Source organism: Tupaia chinensis, unplaced genomic scaffold, assembly GCF_000334495.1.
Source record: "Tupaia chinensis unplaced genomic scaffold, TupChi_1.0 Scaffold000113_1, whole genome shotgun sequence".
In the NCBI taxonomy this organism is placed as follows: domain Eukaryota; kingdom Metazoa; phylum Chordata; class Mammalia; order Scandentia; family Tupaiidae; genus Tupaia; species Tupaia belangeri.
Window position 1 is genome coordinate 2,610,493 of NW_006159577.1, and position 18,595 is coordinate 2,629,087.

The window sequence follows — 18,595 nt, forward strand, 5'->3', positions numbered from 1 at the left end:
GGTGGAACCAGGGTACACACCTTGCAACATTTGCAAAGCAACTCCTGGAAGGTACCAGCGACTCTCACGGGACTGGAGAGCCCTACAGACCCTTCCTCAATACCCCACCACCACTCCAGAGCCTTTTAGGACCCCTGAGTTACTTGTAGGTTCCCAAGAAATACATTCCTGGGGTAGGGAGGCTGCCTACATGGGTCCGGCCTTTTGACCCCGAGCCTTGTGACGTCTCTCTGCAGCCACCTCCAGATTGCCATCTGGGAACCCCTTCCTTGGCCCAAGCCCATCAGCCCTCAGTTCCTGGTTGCTTCACAGGAGGCAAGGGCCCAGCAGGACTGTTTCCAGTTTGGAAACCTTTCTCCTCTGTGCTGGACATGAAGTAGACTTGGTTGGGGACCAAGAATGATAAGGAGAGACAAGTACCCGAAGTCTGAATCCAGTCCTGAGGCTGTCTCCCCCGCCCACAGTCAGAGGAGAGGGAACAGCAGGTACAGCAGAAGCCGACTCTGCCCCAGCCCAGCCAAAGCCACAGAACAGCGGGCGAGGACAGAGCTGTCTGCTGCTGGAAATCCCACCTCGACCTGCTGTGCCAGGAGGACCCCACGACCCCCACGGCCCACCTCTGCTTCCCCAGAGCCCTTCTGACTTCCTCAGGGCCCCTCCCCAATGTCATACGAGACCCAGGATCTAGATGGATCAGACCGCCAGGTGCTGACAATGGCTCTGAGACCTGTAGGACCATAAACTGGGCAGAACGCGGGCCTTCCTCCCAGAGCAGCCAAGTGGAGGGGATGTAGAGCGACCGGCCCACTCAGGGGCGATGTAAACCCACCCGCATCACCTGGCCACCCTGAGCATACGCATTCTCCGTGACCAGCAATGGCACCTGTGCGCACACCTGTCCTAGAAGGACTCACGCCCATATGTCTAGGAGACGCAGACCAGAACATTCCTGGCAGCCCATGTAAACAGCCACACTGGGACCCACCCAAACGTCCCCTGAGAGGGATGGGCAGATAGGTGTCGCTGTGGCGTGCAATGCGAATACCACGGAGGACACCTGCTTGAACAAGCCCCAGCTGAATGGTACATGCCTGATTGCATTTACATAGAGGTCAGAACAGGCTGGACCCAGAGTCACTGTGGAGGGGAGAAGACCTGAGCGTGCCAGGACATGACTTTGTCCCTGGTGGGCTGTGGTCACCTCTGCAGGACCAGGGCCAGGGTCTTCTGGGAGTTGAGCACGTCCTAGTACTTGATCTAAGGTATTTGCTTTGCCATTCATTAAACTAGCTACCTCTATTCAAATCAAAAATTCCAATGGCACATTTCATGTTATTCTGTATACATAAAGATGTTTTTTTAAGTTTCCTTTTTCTTTTTGAGATTTTTGCTATAGGGTGAATGCGCTTGCTGGAGACAGAGACAAAAAGGGAGAAATCACTCCCCAGGGGGGATAGCCACACCGCAATTCCTTCTCCAATCTCCTCTTGGGATTTTGGACATGCATGCACAAGCGCCTGGCATGAGTTTTAAGCCACTGCGTCAAGGATTCAAACCGCAGTCAACTATGTGGGAGTCAGTGATGTAACCATTACATCATCTGTTGGTCCCCCATAAAGTTGTTTTGAACAAAAGAAAGTGTGACAGAAAGTAAATAAGCACTTGTCTAGGGCTGGGAGTGGTTGGTAGGGATGGGAAGTTTCAGGTGGTAAAGAGGTCAGGAACTCAGGGACACAGGGCCCCTGACTCCTGGGACTGCAGACCTGGTTGGCCACCTACTCACTGCGCCCTGTGCAACTGCTGGAAAACTAACACCCAGGCTCGCGCACTCCTCTCACACTGACACTGCACGTGGCACTAATGAAAAATCTGTTTCATCCCAAAAAGAGACCAAGGCCTCTTCTCATAGAAAGAATGTGTGAAGAACTCCGTTGTCACACACAGAATACCCAAGGGTGATGCTTTAACAACAGCTGCTTCCACAGGCACTGGGGCCAAGCTCTGGGGCATTCTTCCTCCTGGTCAGCTCCGGCTCTGCCCTCAAACATTCTATAAGCCCTCACCCTCCAGCCTGTGCAAGGCAGCTGGAGTGCAAATTAGCTGCAGCCCCACTGGTGGAGTGCCCCCGGCCGCACCCAGGCCCCAGTGGAGGTCAGGTGCAAAAGAAGCACCTGAGCCCCTGCAAGGAGGGGCCCTGGCAGGACATCTGAAGTCCTGAGCCAGGAAACTTTCCCTCCCGAGTCCAGAAGGGCAAGCTATTTGTCAAGAACGTTCTGGGCTCATAAAACATCTTCTAACCTTGAGTAAATAACAAGAGAGTATCTACTGCGAGCTCCGTGTAGCAGGCTTATTTACATGGCAACGCCATGACTAGCTCGGGGACTTTTCCAGCAGTGACACCTTTGATTTGCGCCCCAGACACAGGGTACTGGCTGTGGTGGGTGCTCCACCAGAGGATGGCGAGTAGAGTGACAGGGGGACAGAGAGAACAATGCTGTGCAGTCTCTGGCATGTCCCCAGGAGGGGACACAAAGGGATAGGAGGGTTCTGTTTCAGGTGTGCTGACAGCTGTTCTTCCACGGGGGACAGAGGGCACCTTGAAACTGGGCAGCGGTTTCCTTCCTGTATCTGCCAGAATGAGAGAGCCCAGGGCCCAGGCCAACCCCAGACCCCAGGAAGGATGAGGCCTGCCCTGGGAAGAAGGAAGGGAGGCAGGAGCCCCCAGAGACAGCTGGCAGCAGTCTTTCCAGCCAAGCCCACCTGTACCTGCAGCTCAGCTGCAGAATTTGCCCACAAGGGTAGGATGTTCCCAAAAAGAAGAAAGTGGTGGCAAAAGCCCCTGCCCGATGGGGTGGGATCGGTGGAGCTCCAGCCTCTGTAAAACCTTGCCAGGGGCCCTGTGAAAGGGTTTAGCTGTTTCCTCTGAAAAGGCCCCTCGCAGCAGGCTAGCCAGTACCCAGCAGGTCTCCAGGACTCACTGGGACCATGAGCCTTTGCCATCATGGGCCAGAACCCACTGGACAAGATCATTTCCCACAAGAGGAAACACTGTCCAGGGCCTGGGACAGGAGGGCCCTATGTTGAGACCCGGAGGTCCCTAAAGGAGCAGCAGCCTCCTGGTCTTGGGCTGGTAGGTTCTGCCAGGATGCCCAGTGCACAGACCATGCTATACAGGGCAGGTAGAGAGAGTGCCCAAAAGCCATTTACCTGCCAGCCAGGTGAAGGCTGCACCCTGGCGGGCTGGACTTCCATGCAGAACAGGCATGAAAAGCAAGCTTTGTGTTTCTCTGTCCACGGCTCCAGGCAGCCCTGCTGGGTGGCGAGTGTGTGAGCTGTCTACCAGAGCCTCCCCCAGCTTGAGATGGGTGGGGTCACCACAGGAGATGTGACCATGATTCCCCTGGGCAAGGCTCCAGGTCCTTCCTGCCTGCATACTGTGTGGCTCTCTGCCACCCGTGTCCCATGACAAGGCCACAGGGGAGGACAGGGCCTGGGAGGCCATCCCATGCCCACCTGACACACCCAGAGGCCTTAGCTCCTGGGAGGCCACTCAGGGCCTCTGGGAGGAGAGGCCCAGCACAGGGCTAAGGGCATGCCTCAGTCGCAGCCAGGACGCAGCTCCTGCCCCCCACAGCTCATGTCCAGCCTCCTCACTGGTGCCACCTGCTCAGAGGCAGCCAGAGGGTTGAGGAGCTTCAGGTGCAGCAGCCTGGGAGGATGAGCAGGTGCACAGGAGGCTGGACAGTGGTGTGGGCCTGGTTGCCTGGGTGCCTGACTGACTTCAGGCTGCTCAGTGGCCCCGAGCCAGCCGCATATCCACAGGGAGCACTGCGACAGGAGCCACAGAGGCCTCTGGATTAACACAGCAAGGCCCCAGCTCTGAGGCCCTTCCAGCAGGCCAAGCCTCCTCAGAGTGCATCTGTGCACCATGAGTGCCCTCTGGAGGGAGAAGGGAGAGGTGCAGGGACATGGGCCATCTCCTTCACCTGGGCCGACGGCAGTCACAGAGGCAAGCAAATACCTTCTGGTAATCACGTGAATGAAAATGAAAATAAACAGGTGAAACTGAAAGAAACTATCAGCATGTCAACATGTATTCAATATAGAAAATTACCAGTGAGCTCTTTCACCGTCTTTCTCCCCAACTCAGCATCTGAAATCCAGTGTGCATTTCACACTTCCAGCACCTCTCAATTTGAACTGGCCACATTTCAAGTGCCTGGTTGCCACCTCCGGCTCGTGGCTCCTGTATCAGACAGCATGACTCCTGAGAGTCCCCCAGGACTGAGAGCACCTGCCCCTTCGACAGGCTCATACCTCTCCACCCAGAACCTGACCTGCCTTGGTGCCCATGCAGACAGAACCTGACCTCCTTTCATGCCCGTTTCATCTTTCCCTTGGGTGGCTCAGTTCCACCTTACCTGAACTAAGGTTCATTTTCTGTCCGGCGGGATAACAAAGGCAGAGTTGCTTCCTTACAAACAAATACAAAAATCTGGCATTTTAAATGCCTTCAAAAATAGAAAGGTCTAAGCCTCATTGGCTCCAGCCATTGACTCAACCTGGATTGGAGCCCAACAGAAAGCACCATCGGCAGCACCATCACCACCACCCCGACGATCTCCAGGGTGTGTTACGTACCAGGCACTAAACTGAGACATCCACACAGCATCTTCTCGGGTGCTTAAAATGATGAAGATGTGTAGAAAGATGCTATAAAACAGCGTTTCAGAAACAAAGAGATTGCAAAATAATATAAACCCACTTTTTATAAAAGATAAAAACAAAACACGAGTGGCATGTTTTTCTACACCGGGAAGGCAGTCTGGAAGGATTTGGCGAACTGGATGGAGGTTATCTCTGCAACATCCCGGGTCCTGGGGGATGCCCGGCTTGCATTTTTCTTTAAATGGCACACAGATAACTGGAATCTAAAAAGCGATGGCCCTTGATGGCAAAAGTGGGAGGTGCCTCCCAGATACCCACCTGCTCATTGTGGGCTTCCAAACTACACGTGGGACCTTCTTCAGAGACCCAGGGCCTAAAGGCACTCTTGGGGCCTGGAGCAATACTGATGTACTTCAGCCTATAGGGGCATCCAGTTTAGGGTAGCCAGAGAGACCTCAATTGAGGCTGCATTTAAGACAGGCAACATGCTTCTCCCCCATGAAACCAGAAGACTAAACAAACCTGAGTTCTCAGTGTTTACCTCTGCCAAGCCAGACCTCTCTGCATTTTTAAATAAGGAAGCATCAGTCGTGTGCACATCAGTCAGTGATGTACACTGAGCATGCACAGGGCCCCTGTTGCATGGGCCCCTGAAGGCTGACCACAGGCCAGCGCCCTGCAGAAGAGCACCAGGCTCTACACGTCAGCTGAAGGGCTCCAAGTTCACTGCTCGGGGGGAGCGCTTCACCTGCAGGTTGACAGCAGGACCTTGGGTGAAGGGTGGACTTGGGGAGCTTGGGGCTGCAGGCTCATCTTTGGAAAGAATGTGAGTGAGGTCTCCCTCACTCCCTTAGGCAAGGCATCACCAAGGTGAGCCAGGACGGCCTCTCTGGGGAAGAAAGAAGGTCTGCATTTCAGGCATATCAGAGGCTTCCTCAGTTCCTCTAAGCCCTGCAGAGTCCAGGAGGTGGTTAAAAGAGACTGGGCTTCCCAACCTGAGACCCCAAGGTGAGCCAAGTCTGCCTCATTCCCCTTGCTCCCCCATGGGCCCTACCTCACAGGTTCCTTGGGTTCCTCATACAGACCAGAGACCTCTGATGGAGAATCAGGCCCTCTAACCTATGTCCTCTGGTCCTGCCTGAGCAGATCCCTCAGGACAAATGGAACAGACTGTCACTTCCCTCATCAGTCCAAGTGCCCCCAGGGAAACACATGTAACCAAGCTTCTCCAGCACCCACAAAACTCCTTTCTCTGAGTGGCCACAATTGAAACCAGCTAGAATAAGGCAAGGGGATACTCTGATGTCTATGACACTCTCAATGACCAGTGATCCAGTGCCTGGTCACCTAGGGGATTCCACATGCCCAGAAGTGCTCTGCACCGACAGGTGCCCATCAGTGACCTGCTTCAGACCAGAAGGACTTTTGGTCCAGCAAATAAAACACAAGTGTCTTCTCAAGATAGAAGTTCAGTTCCAAAACATCCCTGATCAGCCACTTGTCATCTCTAGATTCTCTGTATCTCCAAGAATGTAGAAGTCAGGGTGAAGGGAGAAGGAGGAGCCCAAAGGTGCTGAGTGTTCACCACAGGGAAGAAACTAGACACATTGCCAAGGGGACTACAGCCCAAATTCACCCAAGTCTCTGGTAGGCAGCCACCAGAGATGGATATATACATATACATATACATATATCTATAAACATACACAAATACATATATTTTATGTATATATAGCATATATATTCTATATTTTATATATTTGCTATAGGGTGCATGCACTCACAGGAGAGAGACAGAGAGGGAGAGAAAAAGAGAAAGTGAGAAAGCATACCCCATCCACCCGGGGAGGTTGATGCAACCATTCCTTCTCCTCTCGGGATTTTGGGCATGCATACACACATGCCCAAGCCACCGGGTCCAGGACCTGAATCATATAGTTGGTCATGTGGAATCCAGCTGCCTTAGCCACCATGCCGCTTAGCTGGCCTGCTTTTGCTTTTCTTTGCCTCACTTCACACCTATTCAAATTAATTTTAAAACTTGGACTTTGTCCCAAAAGCCACTGAAACTTATAACTTTCTGCTACAAAAGGTTGGCAGGGCCCATCCTTGGAGGACAATTACATACGAGACAGCAAATGCCCACACACTTCTATTCTATATTTTTGGAAAGAACAGTCTCTTTGTTTGAGAAAACAAAACAAAAAGAGAAGAAAGTCAGGAAGGCAAATGAACCCTGCCCCAGGGCACTGACCTGAACTTTCCAGTCCGCACCTGCAGCGCTCGCATTCCACACCGCTGGGCACCGCCGACATCACCCACGATATCGTCCCCAATCATGATGGCCTGTCACAACAGTGAAATATGCTCAGAAGTGATGTCAGGAGAATTTTATTCCTGTGCTCTTTCATCTTTTTTGACATAATAAACTGCTTGATTTGATGTTTAAAACCACCATCATACAAATTAAACAAGATAATATTGTCATCGTATTGATTAAAAGTCAACCCACCTTGAATATATCTCCCGCTACCCCTGTGGGCTGTGGCTCTGAACGGTATATATTTGTGCAATGTAAAATCAATCAGCAGATGTCAAAGTGATTTGGCACCCCAAGGATGCATGGAGAAGCTGATGCCTGGCCTCTACTTGAACACAGGCTAAATTTTACCTGATGCTAAATATTCTGTGATCGGGTTATTTGCCAACCCCTGACTCTGTGGAAACTAAGTATCTGGCAAATCTCTACGGTCAACAGTTTCAAAGATCTTGCTTTCAACAGTGAAGGTATTACCTGCAAAAAACATATACAAACAACACACACGCACACACACACACACACACACACACACACACAGGAAAATGCTCACAGCCTGGGTATCATTTCAAAAAGTCGTCTCTCAATTATAGTTGTTTCTCCTACCTCAAACAACTAGAAAACCAGACTGATTGCATGAAACAATGGTTTTCAAGACACTGGACATTAGGCAGTGAAGGAGAATGATTTCCAAGACACAGGAAACAAGTGAGGTGAGCCCTTCCCAGCTTGCTGCCTTCAATTTCCACACTGTGGGCACAGGGAAGGTGCTATGGACTGAAATGTATCCCCAGCCCAAAGGTCTAATTCCCAATGTGACTGTATTTGGAGATGGGGTTTCTGGGGAGATAACTGAGATTAAATGAGGGCCAGATCCATAGCCTAGTGATTAAGGGAGCCAGACCCCACATGTCCAACTCCACAAATCAAATCTTGGCCCCAGCAGCTGGAAAAACACAACAGGTACATGTGTGTGCCTGCCCGAAATCCCTGTAGGATGGAGACAAGGGACTGTGTAATGACTAGGCCCCATTAGGGGTGCTTCCTCTCTCTCCCTCTCTCTGTCTCTCTCTGGTGAGTTCACACAGCCTCTAGCAAAAAACAAATATATAATTAAATGAGTCCATACGGGTAGGGTCCTAACCTGACAGGACTGGTGTCCTTATAAGAAGAGGAGGAGACCCCAGAGCTCTCTCTCCACACAAGCACAGAGGAAAGGCATGTGAGAACACAGCAAGAAGGTGATAGTACAAGCCTGCAAATGAGGCCTCACATGAAACTGAATTTGCTAGCATTTTGCAGTCTCCAAAACTGTGAGAAAATAAACTTCTGTTGCATAAGAAAATACCAGCACATGTTATTTTCTTATGGCAGTCTGAGAAGAATAATAGAGAGGGGAAACCCACGTGCAGCCCTGTAGGCTCCCTGAGTTGAGGTGAAAGAGCTAAGACCAAGGCAGCAAAATTCATAGCAGAGTACCATGGAGAAGGGAGGACTGCAGGAGAAAGCTGAGGAGACATACGGAGGATCCCAAGTTGTCAGTAGATAATTGATCAACATACATGTGAGGAAACTCACTAAAGCCTGGGAAGAAACCATATCAAAAAAATTAGAGAAAACCATGACTGGACCTTGGACAGAGTTGATCCTGTTTTCACCAGCCAGATTGAAAATCTCATAATTCATAGGACATTGGGTAGCATTTTCAGAAGCATCTTGCTTCAAGAGTGGAGAATAGTTTAGTCCTAGACTAAATCCTGCTCTGGTGATGCATCCAAAATCCTAAAAGCAAATTCTGGAAAAACCAAACTGTGTCCAAGCAATTTAACTGCATCTCAAAGCAAAACTCAAAAATATTTATGACACACAAAAATATCCAACACAGGCAAAATTCACAATGCCTGGTACCTGACAGAGAACTATCAAATGTAAAAGAAAAATATTGCACATGAGAAAATCAGTCAATCAAAACTGACTCAAAACTGATACAGATTTGAGAATTAGCAGACAAGAACATTAAATCAGTTCTGTGACTGTATTTCATATATTCCAAAATTGAAGTAGAAAAACAGAAAATAATATAAAAAGATCCAAATTAAGCTTCTAGAGATGAAAACTATAATGTAAGAAGTCAAAATATACTGGGTGAGATTAATACCAAATTAGACACTGACAAGGAAACGTTTAATGAAGCTGAAGGCACAGCAATAGAAGCTACCAAAAATTAAAAACAGAGACAAAATCTAATTTTTCAAAAATTAATAGAGTGTTGAGACCAGCAGTTGGAGTAATGGCTATGTCCCTGGACTTTCAAGTAGCCGACCGCGGTTCGAGTCCCAGACCCGGTGGCTTAAACTCATTTTGGACATGTGTGTGCGCGTGTATGCCCAAGATCCCGAGAGGAGAGGAGAATAAAAGACAAGGTATTGTGGCGTGGCCATCCCCTCTGGGGGATGATTTCTCACTTTTTGACGAGTGCATGTGCCCTAAAGCAATAAAACCTCTCCCCCCCAAAAAAAAGCTAAAAAAAAAAAAATTAATAGAGTGTCAGTTATCTACGACAGAACTTTAAAGGACCTAATGTATGTATAACTAGAGTCCCTAAAAATGTGATGAAGGGGCCAGCAGGTGGCATGGGGGTTGTGGCACTGGATCCCACATGGTTGATTGTGTGGTTCGAGGCCCAAACTCAGTGGCTTGAAAATTACATGCAGATGGGGTCAGCAGGTAGCATAGAGGTTAAGACGCTAGACTCCCACATGGCTAACTGTGGTTCCAACCCTGGACCTGGATGCTTGGAATTCAGGCTGAGTACGTGTGCATGTCCAAAATCCCAGGAAAAGAATGGAAGAGAAGTGATTGCCGCATGGTCATTCCCCATGTGGGGTGATTTCATCACTTTCCCTCTCTCTGTCTCCCTCTGGTGAGTGCACATGTCCTATGGAAAAAACCTAAAAAATAAAAAGAGAAAAGAAAATCATATGTGGGGTTGAGGAGTGAGAGTATGCTTGAGTGCTCAAAATCCTGAAGAAACTGGAGAAGGGATTTCCTGGCGGGTGATTTCTCACTCCTTGCCCCCCCCCCCCGGTGAGCACACATGCCTTTATAGTAAAACCAAAAAAGAAAAAAAGTGAGATGACAGAAGATACATAAACAAATCTGAAAAAACAATGGCTGAAAAATTTTCAAACTCAAAAAAAAAAAAAAAATTTCAAACTCCACAAAGAAAGAGACAACACCAGAAATGGTAACTCATGGGTACCTGCTGACCTTCCTGCCTGCTTACCACCCTTTCTGTAATGGCTAATGCCAAAGAGGACTAGCACCTTTCCTCAGCTGGATGTGTGGCCCTCCCAAAGCACTCCGTGACCGCCCCCTGGTGTTGCCTGTATCTTACTGCATGTAAAGGACTTCACTTATCTCATTCCTCCAGAAATATGTGAGCTCCTTGGCCATAACTGGCACTTTGTCCTTGATAAACAAATACTCATTGAGTGAACCAGTGCTCTAAATTGAAGCATGGTTATCTATGCCTGGAGGTACACCAGGCACAGCCAGCATGAGTTCTCACTGGTCACCAATGGAATAAGTGGGAGGAGCGGTATAGTCTGCTTTAGTTAGGTCATTCGTAGGTTTTTATCCTATAAATGTGTGTTATTAACATAACTGCTTAAATAGAGTCATTTTTTTTTACATAAATACATGTATTTTTTTAAAGAAAATAAAAAATGTAGCCCCTTTCATGTCTCAATCACAAAAATCTGATTAAAAGCTTCAAAAGATTTTCAGAAGATCCTGCTAAAGGAAGGTCTGCTAGCACCTTAGAACTCAAATGTGCAGCATATCTGCTCTCAAGATCAATCATGAGTTTCCTTGGTCAGGGAAAACCTGAGAAACCAGATTCCCATGACAGGGTTGGTGTTGACAACAGATACTTTGAAACTGACAGTTATTCCACAAGTTTCCTTGCTGGAATTCAGATGGTAGGTAAGGCTAACCAAGAAAGAAATGCATACATGAAAATCAGGAAAAAGCAGGGGGCTAGCAGTCAGGGAGCCAGATCCCACATGGTCAACCATGGTTTGAAGATCTGTCCCAGTGACTTGGAAGTATTCTTGGTGTGTGTGTGTGTGTGTGTGTGTCTGTGTGTGTATGCATGTGTGTGCGTGTGTCCAAAATCCTGACAAGAAGGAGGAATGGAGGAAAAAGGACTGTGTATAACCACCCCTGGGTGGAGAGTGTTTTTATTCTCTGGTGAGCACAAGTGCTCTCTGGCAGGAAGGAAAGATGAAAGGAAGGAAAGAAGGGAGGAAGGAAGGGAGGGAGGGAGGGAGGAAAGGAGGGAAGGAAGGAGGGAAAGAAAAAGAAAAGGGTGGATGATGATCATGGTGCATTTGCAAGCTGAAGAAATCCTACCAATTGTGGACCTGACCCATTAGTGTGGCCTTTGCCTATGAGAACAGGGGTTCAAACAGAATCTGCTCTTGATGTGCGGAGTGGAGGGGCACCCTGGGAAGGGAGGCAAGGACTATGTGATCAGCAGAATAGACAGAATGAGCTCTAGTCTGGAACCCCAGCCCTGCTGTTTGGTAGCTATGTGACTCTGGGCAAGTATTTCACACAATCTGCAAAATGGATATAATTTGTGTGCTGTTTAAACAAAAGCATTCAAGTCAGGCATCTAACATAGTGTCTGGACATAAAATATTAGCTGAGATGGATACCAAACTTGAGCTGTGAAATATTGGTTTTCTTTACTAAAAATGAAGATTTTCTGCTGAGACTTCCCTCTTTCAGATTCATTTCTACTGGCCTCTATGCACTAAGTGTCTAGACAGGTCCAAGTGAATAGGAACCAAACATCTGAACATGAATAGGGTCAGAATACTCCTCAATTCCCACTGAATCTGAAACAGAGTGAAAACGGAACAGAAGAGAGATTGCAGATCACCTCCTCCTGCACACCTGTCAACACAGATTGAACGTCAAGAATCAGGAAGAAAATCACCATCCATCAGATGACTAGAAATCACCACAGGGTCACAAGAAATATGGAAAAATAGGAAAATACCTCTCCCCTAAGAGAAAAGAATAACTTCTCTTCATCCTTAGACAGTACAATGAAACTCATGGAAATGTCAGATAAAAAATTTAGAATATTCATAGTGACAAAGCTAAGAAAGATGGAAAAAAAGAGAGACAATGAACTGCAGAAGAGACAGGAGAAAGGAGCTGATGAGTTCAGGAGGTGAGAAAATTCTTGCAAGATCTAAAAGCAGTAATACACACTATAAAACAGAATCAAATGGACCTGTTAGAGATGAAGGCTATAATACAGGAAGTCGAAATCTCCCTTGAAAGTATTAAAAGCAGACTAGATCATACAGAAAATCAAATATCAGATGTAGAAGATAGAATTACTGGCTGGACTCCCATGTAGTCGATTGAGGTTCGAGTCCGGGACCCAGTGGCTTAAACTCACACCGGGTGCATGTGCATGTATGCCCAAGATCCCAAGAGGAGAATGGAAGAGAAGGGATTGCAGCGTGGCCATTTCCCCCTGGGGGATGATTTCTCGCTTTCTGTCTCTCTGTCTCTCTGTCTTTCTGGCAAGCACATGTGCCCTATAGCAAAAACCTCTAAAAAGAAAGAAAGAAAGAAAGAAAGAAAGAAAGAAAGAAAGAAAGAAAGAAAGAAAGAAAGAAAGAAAGAAAGAAAAAGAATTACTGGCTTAAAAAATCCACCATGAAGACTGAGAAAATTGCCCCCCAAAATGAGAATAATATACGAGAAATACTAGACACCATCAAACATCCAAACATCCAGATATCTGGTATCCTAGAAGGCAAAGAGACTCATAAAGGCATTGATAATCTATTCCATGAACTCCTAGAAGAAAACTTTCCAAAACTAGAGAGGCATTCGAAGATCTAGTCCCAAGAAATATAAAGGACCTCAAATAGAATCAACCCAAGGAGATCTTCTCCAATACACATCATAGCCAGATTGATCAAAACCAGATCTAGTCCCAAGAAATATAAAGGACCTCAAATAGAATCAACCCAAGGAGATCTTCTCCAATACACATCATAGCCAGATTAACCAAAACCACAGACAAAGACAAGATACTAAGATTGGCAAGAGAGAAATGTCAAGTTACCTACAAATGATATCCCATCAGGTTAACACTGGACCTTTCATAGGAAACAAGGTGAGTGAGGAAAGAATGGGAAAACATTTGAAGTGTTAAGGGAAAAGGAATTTCGACCAAGAATACTGTACCAGGCAAAATTATCTTTTATGTGGGAAGAAAAGACAAGAACATTCTCAGATAAACAGAATCTGAAAGAATTTACCAACACCAAACCAGATCTCCAAGAAGTTCTCAAGGGAGTGCTAGACCAGGAGAATTAAGTAGAATCAAATGGACCTGTTAGAGATGAAGGCTATAATACAGGAAGTAAGTAAGCTATATAGCATCAGCTAGGTGCTACCTTATGGTATATTCATTCTACTCAGAGTTTCACGCCTAAAGTCAGTCATGTATTCACAGATATGTATATACCAGCTGAACTTGCTATTGAAAGTAGATTATTTAAGAAATTTTGTGAATCGGGACCAGCAGTTGGAGTAATGGCTATGTCGCTGGACTCCCATGTAGTTGACCATTGACCGTGGTTCGAGTCCCAGACCCAGTTGCTTAAACTCATGCCAGGTGCATGTGCGTGTGTGCCCAAGATCCCAAGAGGAGAATGGAGGAGAAGGGACTGTGGTGTGGCCATTTCCTCCGGGACAGTGATTTCTCACTTTCTGTCTCTCTGTCTCTATCTTTCTGGTGTGCGCATGTGCCCTATAGCAATAACCTCTCCAAAAAAAAAAGAAGAAAAGAAAAGAAATTTTGTGAATCAATTAAATGTGGGGAAAAAAAGGAATGGAAAACAAATGTAGATACCTGAAATAGTATGGGAGGAGGGTGGGAAATGGCAGATGGTAAGAAATAGTAGGAAATATATATATGCATATATTTATATATGAAACTAGAAATGGAAAATTATTGATGATTACATGTATGATTAAGCCACTATGCAGTATATTCTGGATGGGAAATCACATTTTGTATGTTGTGACAATGCTCAGGGAATGAATGTAAATTAATTAATTAATTCAAAAGAAAAAATAAAAAAAAGTATTAGTGCCCAACTTCAGTTGCACAGGCAGTAGGGTGCCACTGAAAATGTAAGAGCCACACAGGGGACCCAGGTTCAGATCTCAGGTCCGCCTGAACATGCCTGGTATGCTTGTGCACACCAGTAATCTTGGCTGTCCAGGAGACTTGGGGGCAAGGGTGATGAGGTATGGTAAGGGCCTGTAGAGGTGCCTGTCTATCTCAAAAAATAAGTAACTTTTTTTAAAAAAGATTTTTGCTATAGGGCGCATGCACTCACCAGAAAGCCAGAAAGCGAGAAATCTCCCCCTAGGAGGGATGGCCACGCTACAATCTCTTCTTCTCCATTCTTTTCTTTTGGGCATGCATGCACACATGGCTGGTGTGAGTTTTAAGTCAACAGGTCCAAGACTTGAACCATGGTCAACTATGTGGGAGTCCAGTGACATAACCACTATACCAACCTGCTGGTCCCAATAAGTAACATTTTAAAAATGACATGCAAATCTGTGAAAATCTGTGAAATGTTCCTTTTTTTTTTTTTTTTTTTAAATGTGTATTAGGAAATGTTCTGTTGAAAGAACCTAACGTTGGAGACAGTCCACATCTGTATGACAGGTCCTCTTTGCTCTAATTTTTGGCAGCTTTATTGAGCCCTGTGGGGCCCAGGTTGTAGGCCAGGCAGTGGGCACACAGTCAGTCAGAAGACACTGTTCCCGTCCATGAGGAGCTCAGAGTTGAGTGCTGAAGACAGATGTTAATCAGTAATTTACAGACACATAATCAGGACCTGGCGACAGGAAGCTCTAAGGCCTAACCTAGTGGGGTCAGGAAAGGCTTCCTGGAGGAGGTGAGGTTTGGAGTTTAGATCTGAAAGGCAAGAGGAATCAACCAGGCCGGGGAAAGTAGGGGATGGTGGAGCAGCTGCAGCAGGGACACCAGCTGTGTGCTAGCTACCCATCTGCCTGCTTCTCCCCAGGCAAGGCCACACAACGAATTCCAAAAAGCACAGGTGAATAAGCCTGAAGCAACTGCTCCCGGAAACATCTCCCAAACAGGCCTTCAAATAGGTGGAAGAATCAGGAGGCGCTGTGAAGGACAGAGACAGAGGTGGCACCACCCAAGGCCCTGGTGGTCGTTTCACTAAACAGGAAGCTTTTCTAGGAGCCTGGGCTCATTACATAAACATGTTCAAACAGAGGCCAGGATGGCCTTGATCAGAGGAGCCAGGGGGACGGTGCCACCAGGAGAAAGCTCAGAGAGGACGGATGACTGCCAATGCCGAGATTACTGCCCATCAAATATGCTACATGTCACACTTGTCACGAATTTTCTCTGCTCCTCTATCTACTCCTGTATTTCTCAGTGTGTTATGCACACAGGTGACATTCTATTTGATTCTAGGTAGAACAGAGCCATACATTTCTTTTCTTTTCTTTTTCTTTTCTTTTTTTTTTTTTTTTTTTTTTTTCATTTGCCATACTGTACATATGCTCACACCAGCCACTAGGCCACAGAGCCGGCCCAATTCCTGCCCCTCAGAAGTGTCTCTCAAGACTTCCTGGGCTGGGATGTTTGTCGATGTGGCCCATGGAAATGGAACTAGAGAAATCTGGGCCCTCAGAAGAGGCGCTCTCCACAGCAGTTGTGGTTCCGCACGATAAACCGATGTCGGTAGAGCCCCAAGAAGCTGTATGCGAGGGCGGTGGCGAGCCGAGGCCAGGTCGTGCGGAGCCCGGGGGGTGTGCAGCTGCCTGGAGCAGCGATGCCTGTCTGGGCCAGCTTGTGGGCTCCGCATACCAAAATGCACTCGGGACCCTGGGGAATTCACAGATTTACTATCAGTGAAGGGCAATAATCACGCAAGGAGGAGCAATTATTGCCAAATCATTTAGGATTTAAAAAATCATTGGCAAGAAGATAGAGGTCAAGAGGTGTGCTGTCGGGGGAAATAAAAAAACTCTACCTGTCAGGCCTGGGTTTCACTTCCTTTCTGACTGCAATAGGGTAGAGGGGAGATGGAGATAGGAAACTGAAAGGTCGGACTCCCACAGAACCCAGAAACCTGGAGTGGGAAGGAGGCATTGCAGTGACGGAGGCAGTTTGCTAGTTTGGTTTCAGAGAGCAGCAGACTCATCTTCCCTCTTAAATTCATGTCTGCCCCCAGGTGCCGAAGAAGAGCCTAGTCTAACAGGTGGTGGCGTTGGGTGTTTTGGAGTGTGCACTCCCAGGAAGCTGGTGTTTCAGGAGCGTATCGCCTATCCCAGGTCTCTGCCAGGATTACAGGACCTCTGCCCATCACAGGGCAGTGGGGCTTGGTGGTGAAGGAGGAGCAGGCTTGGTGCTGGCACTGCAGCTGGAGGAGCACAGTCCCCGCATGGAGAGGCCTGGGATGACCTCATTCTGGGATGAACCCTAGGCTTTCAGCATCCGGGCCCAAAGGAACCCAGGCTCCTCAGAGATGTGAAGACGGTGAACCGCTATTTCCACTGTGGTCTGACACATTCGTAGGAACAATGTCAACATGGCAAAGCTATTGGGACCAGCAGTTAGAGTAATGGCTATGTCACTGAACTCCCATGTAGCCGACTGCGGTTCAAGCCCCAGACCAGGTGGCTTAAACTCATGCTAGGCGCGTGTGCGTGCGTGCCCAAGATCCCAAGAGGAGAATGGAAGAGAAGGGATTGCGGGGATGATTTCTTGCATTTTATCTCTCTGTCTCTCTCTGTCTTTCTGGCAAGCATACACACCCTATAGCAAAAACCTCTCCCAAAAAAAGACCACTATTACTTAAAAGCCAAGATAAAAGGTTGTTGGCAAGGATGTGGGGAAACAAGCTAAAAGCCAAGATAAAAGGTTGTTGGCAAGGACGTGGAGAAACAATTACCCATATACACAGGTGAGGAAGGTGAATTGACACTTTTCTGAAATACAAATAAACGACGTGTTGGACTGACTTGATGGCACAGTGGTGAGGCACTTTGCTAACAATGGGAGATCACAGGTTCAGGTCCTGACTTGGTCTGTACCTCTGGGCACACACGCCCATGATCCCAGCTCCTTGGGAGGGTTGGGGAACGTGGACAGGAATTACGTGCCAGTTTCTGTGGAGGGGTCTCTCATGAAAGAAAGGAAGAAAGGAAAGAATTGATCATGGCTTGACAACTACACAACGAGGGACTATTTTTATTATTATTATTCCTGGTAGAGGTTTTTGCCTCAGGGCACATGTGCTCGCTAGAGAGAGGCAGTGAGAGCAAGTAAGAAATTACCTCCCAGGGGGGATGGCCATGCCACAATCCATTCTCCTTCATTCTCCTCCAGGATCTTGAGCATGCACACATGTGCACACGATGTGAGTTTCAAGCCACCAGGGCCAGGATTCAAACCACTGTCAGTCGTGTAGAAGTCCAGCAACGTAACCGCTATGCCATCTGCTGGCCCGCACACTATGAGGATTTCTAATAGATAATTAGAAATGTTCAAAAGGATAGGCCAGCAGGTAGCATGGTGGTTAAAGGTGCTGGATTCCTACATGGTCGACTGAGGTTTGAGTCCCGGACCTGGCAGCTTGTTTTCTTACTTTCCTTCTCTCTCTCTCTCTGGTCAAATTAAAAATAATAATAATAACAAATGGAATTAAATAAATAAATCTTTAAAAAAAAAAAAAAGAAAAGAAATGTTCAAAAGGATATACATACATGCATGTTCCTCAGGGTCAGGTACAGGAGACAAACTGGAAGTAACTGATGTCCACAACAGGGAAACGGTAGAGAACATTACAGTGGTCCACATGATGGGATACCACGCCACCACGAAAATCACTTTGCAGAAGTGCTTAAATAAGCACAAAGGAAATGGTTCCCAATAAGTTATTATGGGGGGAAAATCAGGTTTCAAATAGCAGATACATGACTACTTCAATTTTATGTTAAAAATGTATATACGGCTACCAGAAAACAATTGCAAAGATTAAATATTTATGTCATTCTGAGCTGAAGTGATGAACAACTTTCATTTTTTTTCTTGTACTTCTCTGAAATTCTTTAAAAAATTTTTTCCAAAGAGCATGTGTGCTCACCAGGGGAGAAGGAGCGGGGAGAGAGAGGAGAGGAAAGTGAGAAAGCACCCGTGTGCCATGAGGCATGGTCATGCCACAGCTCCTTCTCCTCCAGTTCTCCTTCCTTTTGGGATTTTGAGCACACGTGTGCATGCACCCAGTGTCCAGGACTCAACCACACAGGCGGCCACTTAGGATCCACATAACCACCAGGCCACAGGCTGGCCCCTCTACCTTCTTTAATGAACATGAGTTACTTCATAATCAGATATTTCATTTATTTATTTATCTATTTATTTGGGCAGAGGTTTTTGCCTTAGGGTGCATGCCCTCACCGAGGACAGAGAGACAGAGGCAATAAGAGGGAAAATGAGAAATATCCCCT

General features: G+C 47.1%; 1 protein-coding gene across 1 annotated transcript in view; it reads right to left on the reverse strand.

Moving 5' to 3' along the window:
* LHPP (phospholysine phosphohistidine inorganic pyrophosphate phosphatase) overlaps nucleotides 1–18,595 on the reverse strand; it is a gene marked incomplete at its 5' end in the record, with an annotated part of 181,856 nt that overhangs the window by 96,789 nt on the left and 66,472 nt on the right. The window contains 1 exon segment of the mRNA XM_006143915.2: nucleotides 6,923–7,014. Coding sequence (XP_006143977.2) covers nucleotides 6,923–7,014 — 92 coding nt within the window.